Raw genomic sequence first — 19,924 nt, forward strand, 5'->3', positions numbered from 1 at the left:
TTTGTGGGGTGTGACGTGTGAGCGTATGAGAGTGCGATGACTTATAGGAAATAAAGTGGGAGAGATAAAGATAGCATGCGGTATTGATCGAAGGAGATCGGCTGATGGGTTTAGTCTGGAATGTGTTGGAGTACGATTGCACCGACCGGCATTCTGTTGGCTATTGTTGCGACGGCTGCACGTAATTTATTTGGAATCGTGCTCGGTCACTACAACATGATCTTCATTAACTTTTTGCAAGGCGTCTGCTTATTAGTTGACTTATACATTTTATGAATAATCAGCAATAGAAATTTGCCAAAAGGTATAAGGAGATTTCTATCCGTGTACCACTTGGGTAAACCATTTTTTTCACTAAACGGATTTTAGTAAAAACAAAGTATATGAAAAAAATGTGTCTTGAGTATAACCAACCGGTGGGAATGGGATACGTTAATCGTTTGCTTGGTACCAATAGGCTAGTCAAGAAGTGAGCCAATTTAAAATCGTTAGTTTCGTATTGATTGTTGATTATACACAGGTGTGTAACTTAGATAGTATTTTATGGCAGCGGCTTGAGGAGCGAATCCTGGATAAAGAGGCGCCGTGTGTTTAATCAATGGGCGCAGTCGTACCAACAATCAATACGAAACCAACAATTTTAAATTGACTTACTACTTGACTAGCCTATTGGTCCCAAGCAAACGACTAACGTACCCTATTCTAGTCGAAATTGTACTACTACAAAATGTTTGTTTTGATTCGCTATGAAAGTTTGACAGATAAAATGAGGGGTTAGTAGAGAGTACCAGAGCTGAGCCAAAAAGGTGAGCACGTTATTTCGGGACCTTCTAGTCTTAGAGTTACCTCTATGGTCGTACGGCCATAAACAGATAACAGATGGTATAATCATAGAGGTAACTCTAAGACCACTGGGTCCCGAAGAAAATCATTATTATTTTTGGCTCACTCAGTACCAGAACAACGGTCCCAAGCAGTCCCAAGCTATTTCACTCACCCCTGCATGTTCTGCATGAATCCACACACCCCTGATGTTATCTGTCAAACTTTCATAGCGAATCAAAACAAACATAGTGTAGTAATAGAATTTCAACTAGAATAGGGCAACAATCAATACGAAACTAACGATTTTAAATTGGCTCACCACTTTAGTAGCCTATTGGTCCCAAGCAAACGATTAACGTACCCTATTCTAGTTGAAATTCTATTACTACACTATGTTTGTTTTGATTCGCTATGAAAGTTTGACAGATAACATCAGGGGTGTGTGGATTCATGCAGAACATGCAGGGGTGAGTGAAATAGCTTGGGACTGCTTGGGACCGTTGTTCTGGTACTGAGTGAGCCAAAAATAATAATGATTTTCTTCGGGACCCTGTGGTCTTAGAGTTACCTCTATGAATAGGGTACGTTAATCGTTTGCTTGGGACCAATAGGCTACTAAAGTGGTGAGCCAATTTAAAATCGTTAGTTTCGTATTGATTGTTGGTATTATTTTGCTTTAAATCTTGATTTTAAAAATAGAGATGAAAGTGTGTGGGTTCGAAAAAAATATCGCTGTGCTCAGAAAACGAAGCTCTTTCAGATGATATATGAAAACCGATATATTTTTCAAAATTAAAGAACCCAATTCAAGTGAGTTGATCAAGTCAGTTGAATCAACAATCAATACGAAACTAACGATTTTAAATTGGCTCACTACTTGACTAGCCTATTGGTCCCAAGCAAACGATTAACGTAGCCCATTCTAGTCGAAATTCTAGTACTACGCAATGTTTGTTTTGATTCGCTATGAAAGTTTGATAGATAAAATGAGGGGTTATTGGTTTTTCTTATGTTTCGAGGGGTGAATCGATTAGCTTGGGACCGAAGAGAGTACCAGAGCTGAGCCAAAAAGTGGAGCACGTTATTTCGGGACCTTCCAGTCTTAAGGCCCAAGCGCAATGACGGCGGAAGCGGAGCGGACGGAAATTAGATCAAAAACCCTATATGCGCAGGAATCCAAATCCGATTGGTCAACGAATAGAGGCAACTTCTTTAATCTATACAATGTCTACAACTTACTGCAACACTTGCAACATTCCAGTACATACACAGCAAAAAAAAATGTAATATCGATCAACGTAATTCAAGCTGATGTATGAAATAATGATGTTATAGCAAACGCAGATACAATATTACATCAATGGATGTAATTTTGTTCGCAAAATCGATGTACATTGTACAATGTGATATTACACAACCGATGAATTGACCTGGTTGCAGCAGTTTCGATGTAATATTCAACAACTTTTTTTGCTGTGTAGGTTAATTCTAGTGTTTATTATTACCTATTTGATTATGTTTAATAAATACTATGAAGTGTTTTAAAGATTCCAGCTTTTACAAACGTTTAAATCCCTTATATTTGATAACAGCCAGCTCAATTTAGCAAATAACAAGCAATCAATAAAACGGGTACTTTTGACTCTTTTACAGAAAAAAAAACAAGATGATTAAAAATATCCATTTTGTGACGTATTCTTCGAATACTCATTAATGAGTAAAGCCTATTTTACTCATTTCATGAGTTAAGCCAATTTTCTTCAAATTGAATAAAATTTTACTCATTAATAGGTACTTTAGAGTTAGCGCGTAATAACTTGAGCACATAACCGTTTCTTGTTGTGTTTGTCGTATTGGCAAATTAAAGTTGTCACTCGTGGAGAATAGAAAAACTATGAAAGTGATGATGGTTTCAAAATTTTCCACGAGGTGGTATACCAGTGCAATCTTAAAATGCTTTTATTTTGCAGATGTAGCATTTTATTTACTTCGCCTTATACACACTAATTTTATTTCGCTGGAAACCAGCAAAATTTTGCTGGATTTTGCCGAGCTGGATTTACAGCAATCCATCCAGCAAAAAATAACTTTGCTGACCTTTCAGCAATCCAGTTTGACAGTTACTTTGCTGGATTTTCAGCAATTATTTTTATCGACAGCAGTAGGATTTTGCTGTACTTTCAGAATTATTTTGTTTTGTTTATTTGTTTTAATAAATGTATATAGATTATTGATTTACAAAAGAAGTTTTTTGTATTTATTCATATTGCAGCGAATTTTATTAAATGGGCATGGTTAATTGATGTTATTTGGGATTAACACAATGTATATGATGGATGAACCCCACCAGATAAGCAAACTATCGGTGATCCTTTCTGGACCTGCTTTAGATAGCATCTGGAAAAGATACATTTATAATAGAGTTTATTTTGACTTACTTTCATGAGGATCTTACCGCTCTCGAAGATGAATGTTTGCAGGAAATAGATAAATACTCTGTCAATAATACTGTCACCTGACTTTAACAACTGTTTACCAACTTGTGATACATGTAAAGAAGTATAAGTCTAACTGACAGATAGCACTTGCATATTTTACTGGTTTCAGCAATAAAAATACGTTTACTGATTTCCAGCACTTCAAACGAACCGTTGCTGATATTCAGTAAAAATTAGTTTTGCTGGACATTATTCAGCAATTCAAATTGCTGGAAGGCGAATTCAAATTTTGGTGTGATACTTCGCTTCTTATCAACCAACGTTTACTGTGAACTCAAGAGGAAAACGTGTTTGACTAGAAAAATATCCTAAAGCTGGGTATTGATGAATTTACGCAAAGATATAACCATAGAGGTAACTCTAAGACTAGTAGGTCCCGAAGAAACGTGCTCAACTTTTTGACTTAGCTCTGGTACTCTCTTCGGTCCCAAGCTAATCGATGCACCCCTCGAAACATACACTGATAAAATTTCAAAGATTGTTTTTATGTGTCCCACACATGAATTTTTGCAATGTGATCAACAAATGATATCTATGTGTCGGACACATACTGAATATGTGTACACATAAAAGCCATGTGTAACCACGCATACTATTCATTTGACTCATAAATTTCATGTGTGCTTCTGGGTGAATTCTGTTTATGTGTGGTCACATGAAAATCATGTGGAATTTTACATGGAAATTCGTCAATAAAAATGTGTGGAATTCTATTAGTGTAGGAAAATCCACTAACCCCTCATTTTATCTGTCAAACTTTCATAGCGAATAAAAAAAAACATTGTGTAGTACTAGAATTTTGACTAGAATGTGCTGCGTTAATCGATTTGCTTAGGACGAATAGGCTAGTCGAGTAGTGAGCCAATTTAAAAACGTTATGACATCAACATTTCTAACTGATTTAGATGAATTCAAGCAACCAACCATATGTAATCGGTAGAGTGAATATACTATTAAGATTTCCCCGGTATAAGTAACTTTAATAGCAATAAATGAGCTAGTAATTACGATGATTACAACACTGTCACGTTTTGTCATGACAAAAAAAATCGATGAAATTTTGTAGAAAATCTCTATCGGCGTTTTCTCATCCTCTGTAAATATCGCGTGAGATCTTCAATTGAAAATGACATTTACCAGCCCTAGTTGTAGCTAATGAACTAACGCATCGGAACAAACCTATTATTGATTTGTGCACGGTGAAATCATTGATATTATTGATCTCTTCTGATCGATAGAACGGAAATGGGCGATTACGATGAAGTAACGCTCTACCTATACAATGTTTTAAAATCCGAAACCGCTAACCTGAAACAGGACCGTCGGTTTTTTATTTAAATAAATACACGCTAACTTGAATGTACATATTAAATGAGTACATTTTACTCATTTTATAATATTATTCCAAACTGTCAAATAGTGGGTATTTTCAAAAAATTAAAAGTGGGTAATTTCAAATCATATTTGCCCTCTAGCAATAAAAAATGATAAAAAAGTGAGGGACACGCAATACAAAGAACCGGTGCGTTGAAGTTAAAATGCAATCAAAAGTACTTAAAGTAGGGGAAATGTATGTAATGTCGGCCTAAGTGTCCCTAATTTGGGCCCATACATAAATTCAGCAACCGACTAAATTTTCAATAGCAACCAACAATATCCATTAGTACCGTCCCAATAACGCGTTCATCTAGATAAAATTGATAAATAGCAAGGGGCCCAATCTTAGATCTATAGGCCAACATTAGAGCCATTTCCCCTAATGAATGCGTTTTGAATTAGTACTGACGATAATTAAAATGTATAATGTATAATGAGTCACGCCAAGAGAAAAACAGTTGAACTCGCATCACGGTTTTCGAAACATTCCCTTTATTTTCACTTGGCAACAGAGGACTTCTACATCAACTTCAAATGACTTCTAGCGAGAAAAAAATAGTAGAAATTATCATAAGTGATCATTACCAAAGGTAACCCAAGACAATTTATTGCTCACTGCGTGTTTATGATCTTTCTTCGATTATATTTTATATTTTATTGCAATACCTTCGTGCATCTTTCATAGCATCGTAATGTTTGTTTACTTTGCAAGATAGGTAGCCGGTTTAACAGTTCAATAGTTCGCGTGACTCATTATACACCGACTCTAGGTTTAGTCATGGTGGGTATATAAATGGTGATACAGCTTTGACACTATATAGGCGAGGAGGTCGCGGGGGGGAAAAATGCGGTTTTAGAGCAAATTGTAAACAAACTCGGTCGCTGTCCCATACAAAAATCCAACATGGCTGAATCACGAATTTGACACATTAGAACACCTATATGAAGCAACCTTGGGTTTAGTGAAGTGAAAGTGCAACTTGCGAGTTTCCGTGAAGTCAAAAATATGGATCAACAGGTCTGTGCCATCAAAAGGGAGAAAATAATTTAATGTCAAAAGCAGTTAAAAGTGGGTACTTTTTCTTAACGTGAAGATCAACACGCTAAGAAAAAAGTATACATTAATGTTTAAACTTTAACCAGTTTCGAGAAAACCCGCACATATTCATAAAATGAATAAACGCTGTTTACACGGTAAGAAAAAATACTCAAAATTAAGTTAAAAAAAACTCAACGTTGGGTTCTATCATTTGAGGTCCGCCGTTGAGTGAATCAGAAAAGCGGCGTTGGTTAAAATTTACTCAACTATTGAGTAATAATAAATGAACTCAAATATAAGTTTATTTTCATTGAGGTTGCTTTTATGCGCCTTTAACCATTTCAGTTTCACAAGCGTTGATAGACGAGTGGTCAACATACGGGCCCCGTAATCTCAACGTCCATGGTTCGGTTCCAGTCTGCTCCGTTTTATTATTTTTTTGTCAACTTGGTCGACGCCAGGATTACTCAAAATTGAGTTTTCTTCTTTAACTTAATTTTACCTAGCCCCACGGAAGCCACGTGATGAGTGAAAGGAACTCAATTTTGGGCACTTTTTTCTTACCGTGTACTCATCGGATGAATAAACACGTTTTTCTCGAAAGTGATTAAATTTTAATCATTAATGAATAAAGACGTTATTCTCAAAAGTGGTTAAATTGTATGCACTGGAAGGAATTTAAATGGCTGATTTCGTTTATTTTAAACATATATTATTATAAATTACAATCGAATAAAATCCAATAAAAAGTAACGTTTATTTCAAGCTTCTGGTTCGTGTTGCTGTTTGGTCCACCGCCTTAGTGACCTTGTACACGGTGACCGGAGAATACTCCGTTCTTCTGCTGCCGGCTGGTCCCCTTGGTTTCAACGCAGAATCCATCATGTGATTCGCGAGGCTGTTCATATCGGCAATGGTTGGCAATGGTCAGGAGGATACTCTGCTGTGGTGGTGTTGTTTCTGCCCTTGGTGGTGATTCAATGTTGGGAACATGCTGCTCCTGGCGAATCTATCCTAATTGCGTACAAAGCAGTGTAGTCCAATCACGGAACACCTTCGCACAATCCGGAATCGGATGTTTCCTTGTTTTCGCGATCCTTTCGTCGACCTTCCCGTTCCGTTGCCCGGCGAACTCGATCCGGATCGTTGTGCTGCCGTTTGAAGCCCTATGTAGTGGGGATCAAAAGTTTTGAAATAACAAAACAATGTACCTTAGATATACTTACTATTATCATCGACCATCTCTTTGGCCTGATTCCGCACATTCTGTCCTGTTTCCAAAGTCGGAAACAGATTCCGCGGAAGAAAACTTTATTTTCGTTCCGGCACTTGATTCCGAAGGAAGCCGCAATTCCTAATTCTCACTAGACGATGATGACTTCATCTTGGAGTTCTCACCGCACTCTAGAAATGAAAACAAAACTATAAGTTAGTTTTAAATTGTATGTATATTATAATAATAATATTAACAATCTATCTACCTGCGAAAAGTTGATGAATGATGGCCGCTGCGGTTTCGGAAAATAATTGCTGCCATGTTTTTTTTCAGCCACTGGTGAATAAAATTTAGACACTTATGTTGCAAAATGGTTTTCTCTGGAAATGTCTAAATTGTATACACTTTTTTGCTATAAATTTCAACCACTCTATGACAGCTCGAACAAGCTCCCAAAAGTGGTTAAAAAATAGTCATCAATGCATAAACTCGTTTTTCCATTAATGGCCTGGCGGGGATGCACAAGAGAAAATCTAGGTTTCGATTATCTTCATCGGTATTCTCTTTGCATTGCTACAGCTAAATGAAACAATTTTCTAGAATTTGTTCAATGCAGTGCTGTAGCAGGTTTACTGGCTATCAAAAGCACCAGCAAACGCACCGAGAAACGTTAATCCAAGGGAGTTATTAACAAAAGAGAAAATCAACCAAGATCGATTATCTTCTCACGTTTACGCCCTTATACATGCTCACTGTCGAAATGGCGAAAATCGACGAAAAGAATCTGTCAAAGCTATATGGTACTATAGGACCTAATTCATTGTTCGGCTTGATATATGCGGTTTGTTATCAATGGAGTTCGGATTGTTACGGCAGGAATCAAAAATTTATATTCTTCTCAATAATTTTTGTGAATACTCAAATATTTTGCGCTAATCATGAGTTTCATACGAAGTGCCTCGTTCTGTCGCCATCCGTTGTCAATGGTAAGCAAAACAACAAACATGTAGTTTCAAGCACATTGAAATTCTGTATATTTCTAGATACGTTCTTTCTCGTCTACATCCATTCGACCTAGCGGCGAAATTCCTAAGAATGTAATCGAAAATCTTGCTACGGCCCAGCACCAACCAGGAAACGGGCTCATATACGATAAGAAACCTTTCAGAATAGAATTGGCTGAAGGCATGTTTCGCCATAGAAATGGATATGAATGCGAGTGACTAACAACTTCAATTTTTTAGGCAAACGATATTCTTGGTGCTTATGTGGAAGATCTAAGACTCAACCACTGTGTGATGGAACCCACAAGCTAGAGCAATATAAAATCACTTTAAGGTTACTTTATTTACAACTTGCTAGTTATGGTTCAGCAGGGGATTAATGCCCAAATCACATTTCTTTCCAGACCGGTGCGATTCCAGGTTGAGAAGACTGGCACATATTGGTTATGTAACTGTAAGCACACGAAAAACCGACCGTTCTGTGATGGTACTCATAAGAATGAAGACATTCAAAAAACTACGGGCAAGAATTGAATGTTCTTGAACTGATGTAGTGTACTAGCATTTTTTGAATAAAATTCAGATAGGCTCCTTAATGTCGACCTAAGTGTTCCTCATATTGGGCCAAAACATAAATTTCGATGGAAAGCATTTTTTGACAATGTTTCACTAGCAACCGAAAATATCCATTTGTTTGTCCAGTTGACGTATACTGCCTCTAATCGCATATCAGTCCCATATGAATTTTCAGCAATTTTAAGATAATAACGCTATCCACTATCACGTGGCATCTACTTTCATATTACGTGATAAAACTATGACTTTGATCATGAAAAATGTGAAAAAAAACATCAAGTCAGTTTGTCCCATCAAGCAAAATAAGCGCATATCAGTCCCATCCTGAAATTCAGTCGTCCAGAGGTCAAGTTACAGTTATCTTTGTTGAATCTCCGTATTTTTAGCTGATATAACAAATCATGCAGGCTTCATTGCAACTGATTTTAACTATGATTTTTTTTTTATTATTTACATGGAAATTGCACTTCTTAATTTCAACTGCCATTTTCTCAATGCTTACTTTTTCCATATGGGACTGATATGGGATTATAGGCAGTATAGTTCTACGAAAAAAATTGAACGAGATTTCCAATGATAATGAGCGTCCTGAAAAGAACCTTTTGATATGAATATTAGTTGGGACATGCTGGGATTTGGCCTTCTGTCTCGCAAAATCAAAATCAAGATTACAACTCTGGAGAGCATTTTGTGTGGTCGTGGCGTGTGTTCAAAATGTTACGCAATTGCATTCTCCCTATTCGCACACGCCCGAAGATCGGAGGCGAACGCCACTTCGACTTGTTTCATCTTCTAAAGACTCTCTGATAACAGTGTTGGGGAACCAGCAATGCTACATCGACATGTTTCGTCTAGAAACGATTCTCTGATGACTGTGTTGGGGAAGCAGCATATGCATATACGTAATTGGTAGATTGGTTAGTTATTTCGACGCTGAACAATGGTTAACATTTAACTATTTTCAATAGCTTCTTGTTGAAAATCAACACTCAGAAGCAATGCTAGAATTTCGATGCGTAGAAATATTTCTGATCGATTGGTGATAAAATGATTGAAATTGGTCTTGTAGCAGCTGAGTTATTTACGTTCAAATTCTTTCATAATTTCGTTACATTTTTTATTTTCGGTTTTCACAAAGTGTACCCACAAGTGCCGGTGGTGTACCCCCATATAGAAATCACAGGCGTAGTCCTACGTAAAAAATGATTATAGATTCCGCTGTTATTTGTTTTGTGCTGTGCAATCGATTTTGCTGATTACTCCTTGTAACAACCAATACGCATAATTTGGGCAATCTGTGGACCAAGCAAGACGAGCTTAAAAATGTAAAGGGAACATGCATAAATGACGTAGCATTTGAGGGGGGTTCCAGAATTTGTGACCGGTTATGTATAAGGCATAGCAAATGCTACGCGGGAGGGGGATCTAAATTGATAAAAAAATGCTACGTAATTTATGGATAATCCATGGAGTCATATCATCACCCCTATTCTGTATTTCGTTTCGAACAAAATTCTCATACAAAAAATTTTTTTTTTTTTGTATGAGAACTTCGTTCGAAACGAAATACACTGGAGTCGCTTTTTACGCGGTTTTTTTTACACGGTTTTTTTACGCGGATTCCGGAATTTACGCGGTTTTTTTTACGCGGATTTTGGTTTTTTTTTACGCGGATTTCAGAATTGACGCGGTATATCGCTTTTTACGCGGTTTTTTCTTACACGGTCTTTTTTTACACGGTTTTTTTTACGCGGATTTCGGAATTTACGCTGTTTTTTTTACGCGGATTCCGGAATTTACGCGGTTTTTTTTACGCGGGACGTATCACCCGCGTAAAAAGCGACTCCAGTGTATAGAATAGTGGTTCATATTTGGTTCTTAAGAGGAATGTCATCATGAAATATAAAAAAAAAACAAATGTTTTTGCAGATAGTATTGTCTATTAATTGAAAAGAATCAATTTTAAATTAGCAGAGTCACGTCATACAAAAATAATGATCTTTAGCATCCAAATTTTATTAGATTAGTTTGCATTAGGGTTTTTTGTTGCTTAACTGCTATGACCAGTATGTATGATCTTATACATACATACTGGTCATCGCAGTTTCACTAGCACGGCTGGCGAATATGATCGTTTGAACAGAAAGTGTTGACAAATTTCTGCCATAAGTTCATTTCACACGTTGACGTTTATGTAACAATTGCGGGAGCGTGTTTTTTAAGATGTTTTTACGCGCATAGTTAGATTCAATGCTTTCTTATTAACAGAGTATTTGAGCTAACGCTTATGTGTCTATTATACATTTTGTTTCGATACAAGCTGTTTACAAATATAAATTAATACAGTTCTAGACCGTTTTCCACCATTTAATCATTGTTGCTGTACACTACTTTCAAATGAATCGGTACTCATCCTGTATAAAACGACAAATGTGCATCTGAACAAACATAGGGATTCACGACACTGAACCGCTAAACTGTTTTTATTAGAAGCAGGTTTCTGTGGTATCGATGATTAAGCTCTTTTTAGGTGAACTGTTGTAAGACTTTCTCAACCGTAGACTGATGGTACAAGTAACAAGGCATTTTGGAATAAATATGGACCACTGCTTTACTGGTTAATGTGTTTTGTGTTGTAGAAGATGAATGGATTTAAATATTAGTTTAGTGTGTGCAGAGCATTTTTGACAGCTTATCATGCCAGATTGATGCATAGATTATACGAGGCGAAATGCATAACAATACACTAGGATTAAAACAGTCGATTTACATCCTTCCGAAAAATGCTTCCAATACTACAATTACAAACAATACACTCTGCTATTGGACACAAAAATGCTTGAACGAAATCTTTTATGCGGTAATTCTGTTAGATCTTTTTTTTTCATTTTGCGTAAATATATATGTGTAGATTGAATACTTGTTTTGTTGTTCATAGAATCGCAATTTCGAAAAAGTATAAGTTCATATTTTAACTACATCATATTTGATACACGCTTCCTTTCTTATCATTTGCTCACCAAAAAAAAAACTGCTCTGATTAGTCACATTCATAATAGTTATTTATAATAATGAATTATTTTAAATACAAAAGAAACAAAACCTCATCATCACTACTGCAATCTTCTTCTCTCATAAGGTTAAATTACAGCTTTCGCTTCTTTCTTACTGTGTCTTGTTTGGCCGTCCGCACACACGACCGTCGTCGCCATCAGTCGATTTTAGTAGTCGGCCATCATCTCTTTGCGCTAGTACACTATACATTCGGTAACTGAGAGTGACATTTTCATAAGTTTAAGAAATTTCAGCTTGCCGTATGCAACTTTTGATCACTGTCAAATTAGATCAGATTTTCACAATTGATAAAGTACGACATAAAGCAGCTGAAATTTATATAAAATGTCCCTCGTTTCTTACCGAACGTTGATTTTTACCTGTTCCAGAGCATCTGGCGTACAGCTCGAAGAAAATAGTAAACGTAGTAAGGTTCTATTTAGGAAAATTGTGAATGGATGACGACTGTGTTCTGCAGGGATCCCGATCGAGGCCACAAGAGCGTGTGAGTGTTCGCCAAAACCGTCAGTGCGCAAGTGACGCATGGTTTTTAGTATTCTTCTTCCTCTGGGGGGACATCATCCGGAGGAGCAAAGCCATCCTAGTAGTGAAAAAAGAAAAGTAAATTGTACGAATGTATCAATTTACTAAGTAAAGCTTTTGGTTTGTAATACGCTTTGCATGGATACAAAAATCAAAGTGTAAAGGATATAGCCATAAAGTTGAATCATAGAAGAATCCAGCGAAACTACAGAATTATCCGAATAAAGATTCGGATATGTTATCAATATACATAGACTGACCTAATAAAATCCAGTAGATTTCACATTTAGTGAAAATTGCAAAGAAAGCACCGTTAGGTCGCCATTCACCGTTCGACCTCCTTTCACCACTCTTGTATAGATACTTATTATTATTATTTGCTATTTTTTTTGTTTTGCAGGAAAACCCAATATTTAATTTTACAGCATCATATTATATTGATTAATGTTGCAAGCTTCTAGTAAAATAGTGATATAGTAAGTACAACAGATCGAACTCTATTGTCTGTGGACTTGATTACCCTTATTTTACATTATTTATTTTTATCAATAAAAGGGGAAAGCGGGGCAATTTCACCAATGGGACTTAATAATTAACTTATTGAACACATTTTACAAAAAATCTGCTGCATGTTTAAGTTTACTTGAACGATCCATTTCATTTTAGTCTAAAAATTACTTTTCGCTAGAGCGAATATTCGAAAAATGTGAGACTAGCTAAAGTTACAAAAATGTTATAAGATTTCGAATCAGAAAATAAGGTGTATCAGTAGTTTCTTATAACTTATCGTTAAGATTCATTCGACAGCTATATAAATGGTCATTGGTTTCTTACATATGTGACACGATGTTTTTCTAGTTTTTAATAAATATTAAAGTTTTTCTTAGAAACATATTACTTAAATTCATTCGATAATATGTTAATTTACCCGTTTAAAAAAAACTACACTGCCGGTGGGCGCATTACTGTTCCATGTGCTATGGAATTCCGTATGCACATAGGGACATTTATGCGTACATCGGCAGTAGACAGTTTAAATATAATTACCTTTATCGCACATGATCGAAATCCGTACACCTCATACAGAAAGTAGGCCTTTTTGTATGAGATGTACGGATTTCGACTCATTTATTAGGCGTACGGATTTCGGTCCTGCACAGTAATCGAGTGCGACCTGTATACAGCGAGCGGTGAAGGGAGGCCACGCGGTGAATGTTGACCTAACAATATTTTTTTCTTATAATTCATAATTATTTTACCTAACCGTTCGTGAAGCCTTAAAACACCTAAACCTTTAAAATAAATTGACTAAAATCAAAAACAATATGTAGGTACCTAAGATTACCATCGTGGTGAGTTTATAAGGTTGAACGAGCACTTTGGACAGTTTCATGTTTGATAGAGTAGAGTAATGAATCGACTGAATATTTATCTACAACTGGTTATTGGAACTTCTCATATGAGACGAACCAACCCACGGCTAAAAGTCTCATTACTACAGCTAAACTATAACCTAACTGGTACTTCAAACTGTTCGATCATAAATTTACATCATCATATCGACTAATCGGATTTTATTAATTACCGAACATTGTTTTGGGCCGAAGCGGCTTCGATTTCTATGAAACTTCGCCCATAGGTCGAGTTCATGGATATATTAACAAAAGTGAATTTCAAAAAAAACAGGTTGCCAATTTTTCCGGAAAACCATAGTTAAAGTTTTCCGATTTTCTCGTTACCACCAACTTCAAAAAATCATAACAGTCAAAGTCAATTAACAAAAATTACTTGAAATTTTGTCATCTATTGATACCTGATACCGCTTCAACTTCTAGCTGTGTTTCCGGTTCTACGACCTCCACACTAGCCACATCATGTCCATGCATCCGTCCTGCCAACTGCCAGCAGGTTTATGCCGCCACCTGCTCTTCCTCGGATCCGGGACACCCTAAAACAGGCACTGAGGAAGCTTCCGAATCTCCCGACCCAGTCGCGCTTGCTGCAGACATCCGCCATCGTCATCGTCTTGGTTCTGTCGGTGATGGTATCGGGGGGCTTCCGACCTGCAACCTCAGGCGATAATGTTAGCGATTCCGAGCTTTCGGTACCTGACGTCCTTTCGATTTATAGTTCCCATGATTGCTCCTCGAATGGTCTCCGGATCTACTACCAAAACGTGCGTGGGCTGAGGACTAAAATCGACTCGTATTTCCTGGCTGTTGCGGAGCCCGAATATGATTTGATTGTGCTGACGGAAACGTGGCTGGACGACCGAATCATTACTTCCGTCTTCAGAACTGACCGGTCTGCCCTAAACAGTCAAAAATGCCGATTGCTTGCTGTGCTCTTTTGGACGGTTTTAACTTCTGCGGGTTCACACAAGTGAATACTTTTCCGAACCGAAATGAACGTTTGCTAGATCTTGTCCTGCCAAATGATTCCGCACTACCGGGCACTTCTGTTTCCTTGCCGGTCGAGCCACTGATTGATCTAGATGCCGATCATCCCGCTCTCGTCGTGTTATTTAGTTTACCTACGCCGATTCTTTTTACGCCGTCATCTGAGTGCTACTCTTTGGACTTTCGCCGGGCCGAATATGTGGCATTGAACAATGCGCTTGCGGAAATTGATTGGCAATTTATCGAAACAGCCGCTAGCGTGAATGATGCTGTGGATTTTTCAGTGCTGCACTGGAAGATGCTATTTTCCGCATTGTCCCAGCTCGACGACCTCAGCTAAAGCCTGCGTTGTCTAACCCACGCCTACGCGTGCTAAAACGTCAACGCTCTGCCGCCCTCCGAAAGTATTGTAACCCTCGCTCGCCGACTGTTCAATTTTGCGAGTCGTAGTTATCGAAATTACAATCGTTTTCTCTATAATCGACACGTGAGACGCGCGGAAGCGAACGTTCGCACGAATCCGAAAAGTTTTTGGTCGTTTGTCAACTCCAAACGGAAGGAATCCGGGTTGCCTTGTTCCATGTTTCTCGGGAATGGCTTTTTTTTTATTATAGTCACTTTAACACTCTTGGGTCATTCGTGACTTGTCCGGGGGTGAGATTTGAACTCGTGACTTTGGCGTGAGAGAAATGTAACATTATTTCCTATCACCGAAAAATCGAACCAATCATGTTTAACTACGTTCTCTACGGACGCTGTCTTGCTCGTGTAGAGCACATAAAGGATCTCGGCGTTACATTGGACTGCAGACTCACTTTCAGAATGCACTACAATTACATCATCTCCAGAGGTAATCGAAAATTGGGCTTTATTTTCAAAAGCCGACGAGTTTCGTGACCCGCTATGCCTCAGGTCACTTTACTTATCGCTTGTGCGATCCTTATTGGAGTCAAGTTCAGTTGTTTGGTACCCTTCCATGCTAGCTGGATCATTAGAATTGAATCCGTTCAACGCAAGTTTGTGAGATATGCTCTTCGTTTCCTCAACTGGCGTGACCCAACGAACTTGCCACCGTACGAGGAGCGTTGCCGTCTCCTGGGAATCGAGCCATTAGAGGTGAGACGAACGGTCGCTCAATCTATGTTCGCTGGAAAGCTGCTAACGGGTGACATTGACTGTCCAACACTGCGGTCACAGCTAAATAAGTATGCCCCTGAGAGGTCTCTTCGTCAACGCGACTTTCTGTTTTTGGAACCACGGAGCCGGAATTATACACAACACGAGCCAATTCGAGCAATCAGCCGGCAATTGAACAACTTTTTTTATATGTTCGACTTCAATATATCAGCTGACGTGTTTCGTCATCGTCATCGTCACTTGGCATTTTCCGTACCGTTGACCGTAACTATTTAGTTTAAGTTTTATTCATTTAGACAATAATTGTCAGTTGAATTTTTCAATAAACAACAATAAAAAATACAGTTAGAAACAAATATCGCATGAAAGTTTTCACCGTTAAAGAAAATCCAAAAGAAAATCTGTGGAAATTATCGTCTGTATCATGGATTTTTTAAAAATTCATAAGCTTTTTTCGGTGAAAATTACAAGACGGTAGGCCCACGCACATTAGATCCGGATCGGACGCGTTGCGGCAAAATGACAGCTAAATCTATTGTCTAACTGTCAAATTTACGTCAACGCAACGCAAACGGATCTAATGTGGGTGGCCCTAAGAGATAAATTTCCAGATCTTGAAAAAACTTACTTATCTGTTAGATAGTTGCGCAGAGTAGTATAAAAACAAATTTAATTTTAAAAACTACAAGGGACAGCCCTATGGGGTTGTACGCAATGCTGACGTAGGACTACGTGGTCTTATATAATAAATGTTATTTGTTAACTACAGCAGGAGCTTGTGTTTTGTGTAGGAATAGGAATTTGAGCGGGGTTCTCTCTGTTTATACTCCTCTTAAGTATGACTATGATTGACCTGAATTTGAGTTGGGACATGTTCAGAAATTTAACTCTTTTGGAAAATCTTGGTGGCCCTGAAAAGGGCCGATGGTAATAGAAACTTAAAATCTTTGGAAGATCGTGTAGGCAGCTGGATCAGCAAATCTGACCGGACAATCCCGTATTCTTCTGTTAAATGATTGGGCACTCGCAAGAGTCTCGGCCCGTCTGCTGCTGGACAGGGGTTGAACTGGTGTTTGCGACAGGTTGGAAGGCCGCATAATATCAGTGTCCACCCAGCTAAAACTCCTCTACTTTTTAGTTTTATCTCGTTAAACTCCTTCTCTCAACAAGTTGGTAAATATTTGCTTTTAGCAGAAAAACGTTTAAAACTTTTTTCTGCGAATTCATGATTCTGTTTCATGTCATGGTTCTTCTCTATGCCTGTTCAGATAAATTAATACTTTTATTTATTTTCTCTACTGCGCTAATCAAACGAGTAGAAATAAGAAGGGATGCCGGTTACGCGCTCGAATAATCGATTAAATTAGCAACCAAAAATATCCATTAGTAACGATGGGCCAATCTTAGATCCATAGGCCAACATTAGAGACATTTCCCCTATATCCTGTGTCCTGTCTATTTCTGCTATGCTCTTCTATCATCCAGAACAACAAACATATCAATGAATGTGCTTGCCGTCGAGTAATTAACGAAACAGAAAGTCGACGAAGAGAATCGATCAAAATCACTTGCACCTCTGCTTCCAAGTTTGGTTAGAAGATTACTACTCTGCAGAGCATTTTGGGTGGTCGTTGAGGCCGTGTGGTTCTGAATATGACGATGAGTGTGCAAAATGTTACGCAATTGCATCCTCCCTATTTGCACACACCCGAAGATCGGAGGCGAATGCCACTTCGACTTGTTTCGTCTACTAACGGCTCTCTGATGACAGTGTTGGGGAAGCAGCATATGCATGTACGTAATTGGTGGAATTGTTAGTTATTTCGACGCTTTTGGACAATGCTTGACATTTACCACCTTTTCAATAGTTTCTTGTTAAAATTCAACAGTCAGAAGCATTGCTATCGATACGTAGACATTTTTCTGATTGATTGGTGAAAAAATTATTGAAATTGGTCCAGGGGCAGCTGAGTTATTAACGTTCAAAATCTTTCATAATTTCGTTACATGTTCCATTTTCGGTTTTCACAAAGTGTACCCCCATATAGAAATCACAAACGTAGTCCTACGTCAAAACTTGTGTAGCCATGACAAGGATTTTAACATCAGAGCAGAATGACACTTTTTACCAACTTCACATGAAAAAGGTCCTTGTGAAGGCATTGGTGGTAACATCAAGAGGATGGCTGGGGATGCTAGTATAAGAAAGGGTGTTGAAATTAACAACGCTAACGTCTAAAGAAACAAAACACCAGTTCAAAAAAGATTGGGAATTTAATTTTGCAACCAACGCATATTATAAATATGCTGAAAATGTGCTTCAGGAAAGATTTTAAGATTTAGTAACAATCCCTGGAACTAAGAAATATCACGAATTTATCCCCAAAGATGAGCGAGAGCGAAGCATATTTTATATGTTAAACTTATAAGAATATGATTAATTGTTTTTTTTAAGAATAGTTGACAAAATTTCAAGTAATTTTTGTTAATTGACTTTGACTGTGCGATACTGGTTTAAAAGTTATGATTTTTTGTTGGTGGTGTCCGAGAAAATCGGAAAACTTATACTAAGGTTTTCCGGAAAAATTGGCAACCCTGATTTTTTTTAAATGTTCTTTTGTTTATATATCTATGAACTCTACCTATGGGCAAAGTTTCCTAGAAATCGAAGACTCTTCGATCCAATTTGTCCGATAATTTAAAAAATTCCCCTTACGTAATATTTTGCTTTTCAGAATAAAATGAAAAGGGTTAACTAACGAGTTTCAAGAAAATATTATCTTCCAACACATTGATGTAACGTACACCGGGGCAAGTGAGAATAAAGGGTAAGTGAGTACGGTGGATAATATATTTAACTATTTTTTAACAGGAATTCAAAGGTTAACCCCGCCTGAAGATGAAAGATGCATGTTTTCAACTCCGTTTCCAGGAAATAGTACTAACCTGTTACTTTGAACTAGCGAATAAAGTTACACGCAGTCATGTTTATGAAGCATTTTGTTGAACATTTACTTGAGATGGGTCTGTTTTTTTTTATTTTTTTGAAGAATTGCACACGAAAAAGTTACAAATTTTAAATAGCTTTCAATGAATATCTGAAGTCACGGTATATTGCATGACCCGGGGCAATTGAGACCTATACGGATAGAAATCTTCTTATACCTTTTGGCAAATTTATATTGCTTTTTATTCATAAAATGTATAAGTCAGACTCCTTGCAAAAAAGTTAATGAAGATCATGTCTCAAATGAAATGCATAAGCGGTCACACATACCTTTTATGCATTCTTATGTGGTCCTATGTGGTTTGTCTTATGGAATGTATAAGGCTGATGTTTTGGCAAAAATGTATAAGTGAAACACATGAATAAAATAATTGATTTTCGTTTCGTGTATCCAAACAATGTATTGGAATCCAATGTTATCGCTTCTTTTCGAGCATATTGTGTACACCGGTACATTAATAGAATTCCACTCATTTTTATTGACGAATTTCCATGTAAAATTGCACATCATTTTCATGTGACCACACATAAGTCGAATCCATCCAGAAGCACACATGAAATGTATGAGTCAAATGAATAGTATGTGTGGTTACACATGGCTTTTATGTGTACACATATTAAGTATGTATCTGAAACATAGATATCGTTTGTTGGTCACATTGCAAAAATTCATGTGTGGGACACATAATAACAATCTTTGAAATTTTATCAGTGTAGTATTTTCTGTTCAAAAACGGTAAATTTATATTTAACTAGCTGAGTGTGCCCGGTCCCCGGATACCGAGAAGAACAATATAGAAGAAGCTGCTATGCTCAGCAGTCGCCTGTTTTCAAACACAAGAATGACTCATATTACTTGTATGTATAGTAGTGGAGATAGTGGACTATACCGAGGAGAGATAGTGGACTATACAAAGGACGAAGAGGAGGCTAAGCGGTTGGTGCTGTGGACGAAAAAAAAAACGATTGGAGGAAGAAAACGAGTTGCGGACACGGCTAAAAGCGGAAACAAAGCTCATATCGCCTCCAACCCCTGCAATGCAATCCAGTTTTTGAAACTGCCGAAAACATCAGCAGCGCTGGTGATGTATAACATATTTAAGCTCCAACCATGTAACATTAAATGCGGCAAGGTGGCAACAAATGTAATGCCTTCAAAACCATTCTTACTTTCCCGCAAGGGATAAATTAAAAAATGATTTAGGTAGTTGTTTTCGAATTGACGAGTACAATTTGCGTGAACCATGCA

At 37.5% G+C, this 19,924-nt stretch overlaps 2 protein-coding genes across 8 annotated transcripts in view; one reads left to right on the forward strand and one right to left on the reverse strand.

Moving 5' to 3' along the window:
• Positions 1 to 7,805: 7,805 nt before the first annotated feature.
• On the forward strand, positions 7,806 to 8,600 carry LOC135708828 (CDGSH iron-sulfur domain-containing protein 3, mitochondrial). Its single transcript, XM_065230977.1, has 4 exons — positions 7,806 to 7,941; positions 7,999 to 8,140; positions 8,200 to 8,293; positions 8,364 to 8,600. The coding sequence occupies exons 1-4, from the start codon at positions 7,894 to 7,896 to the stop codon at positions 8,491 to 8,493; spliced, it is 414 nt and encodes a 137-aa protein (XP_065087049.1). The 5' UTR covers positions 7,806 to 7,893; the 3' UTR covers positions 8,494 to 8,600.
• A 2,639-nt stretch (positions 8,601 to 11,239) lies between these two features.
• Eb1 (microtubule-associated protein RP/EB family member 1) overlaps positions 11,240 to 19,924 on the reverse strand; it is a 34,153-nt gene continuing 25,468 nt past the window's right edge. For 6 of the 7 annotated variants that reach the window (XM_065231627.1, XM_065231585.1, XM_065231615.1 and 3 more), the window contains one exon: positions 11,240 to 12,190. In XM_065231627.1, the coding sequence (XP_065087699.1) occupies positions 12,140 to 12,190 (51 nt within the window). In that variant the 3' untranslated portion in view covers positions 11,240 to 12,139. Of the gene's footprint in view, positions 12,237 to 19,924 lie in introns of all 7 variants that reach the window. The other variant, XM_065231621.1, reaches the window with a different exon arrangement.

This window comes from Ochlerotatus camptorhynchus, unplaced genomic scaffold (genome assembly GCF_037179485.1).
Source record: "Ochlerotatus camptorhynchus isolate MF236.1 unplaced genomic scaffold, CSIRO-AGI_Acam_v1.1 ptg000033l, whole genome shotgun sequence".
Classification (NCBI taxonomy): domain Eukaryota; kingdom Metazoa; phylum Arthropoda; class Insecta; order Diptera; family Culicidae; genus Ochlerotatus; species Ochlerotatus camptorhynchus.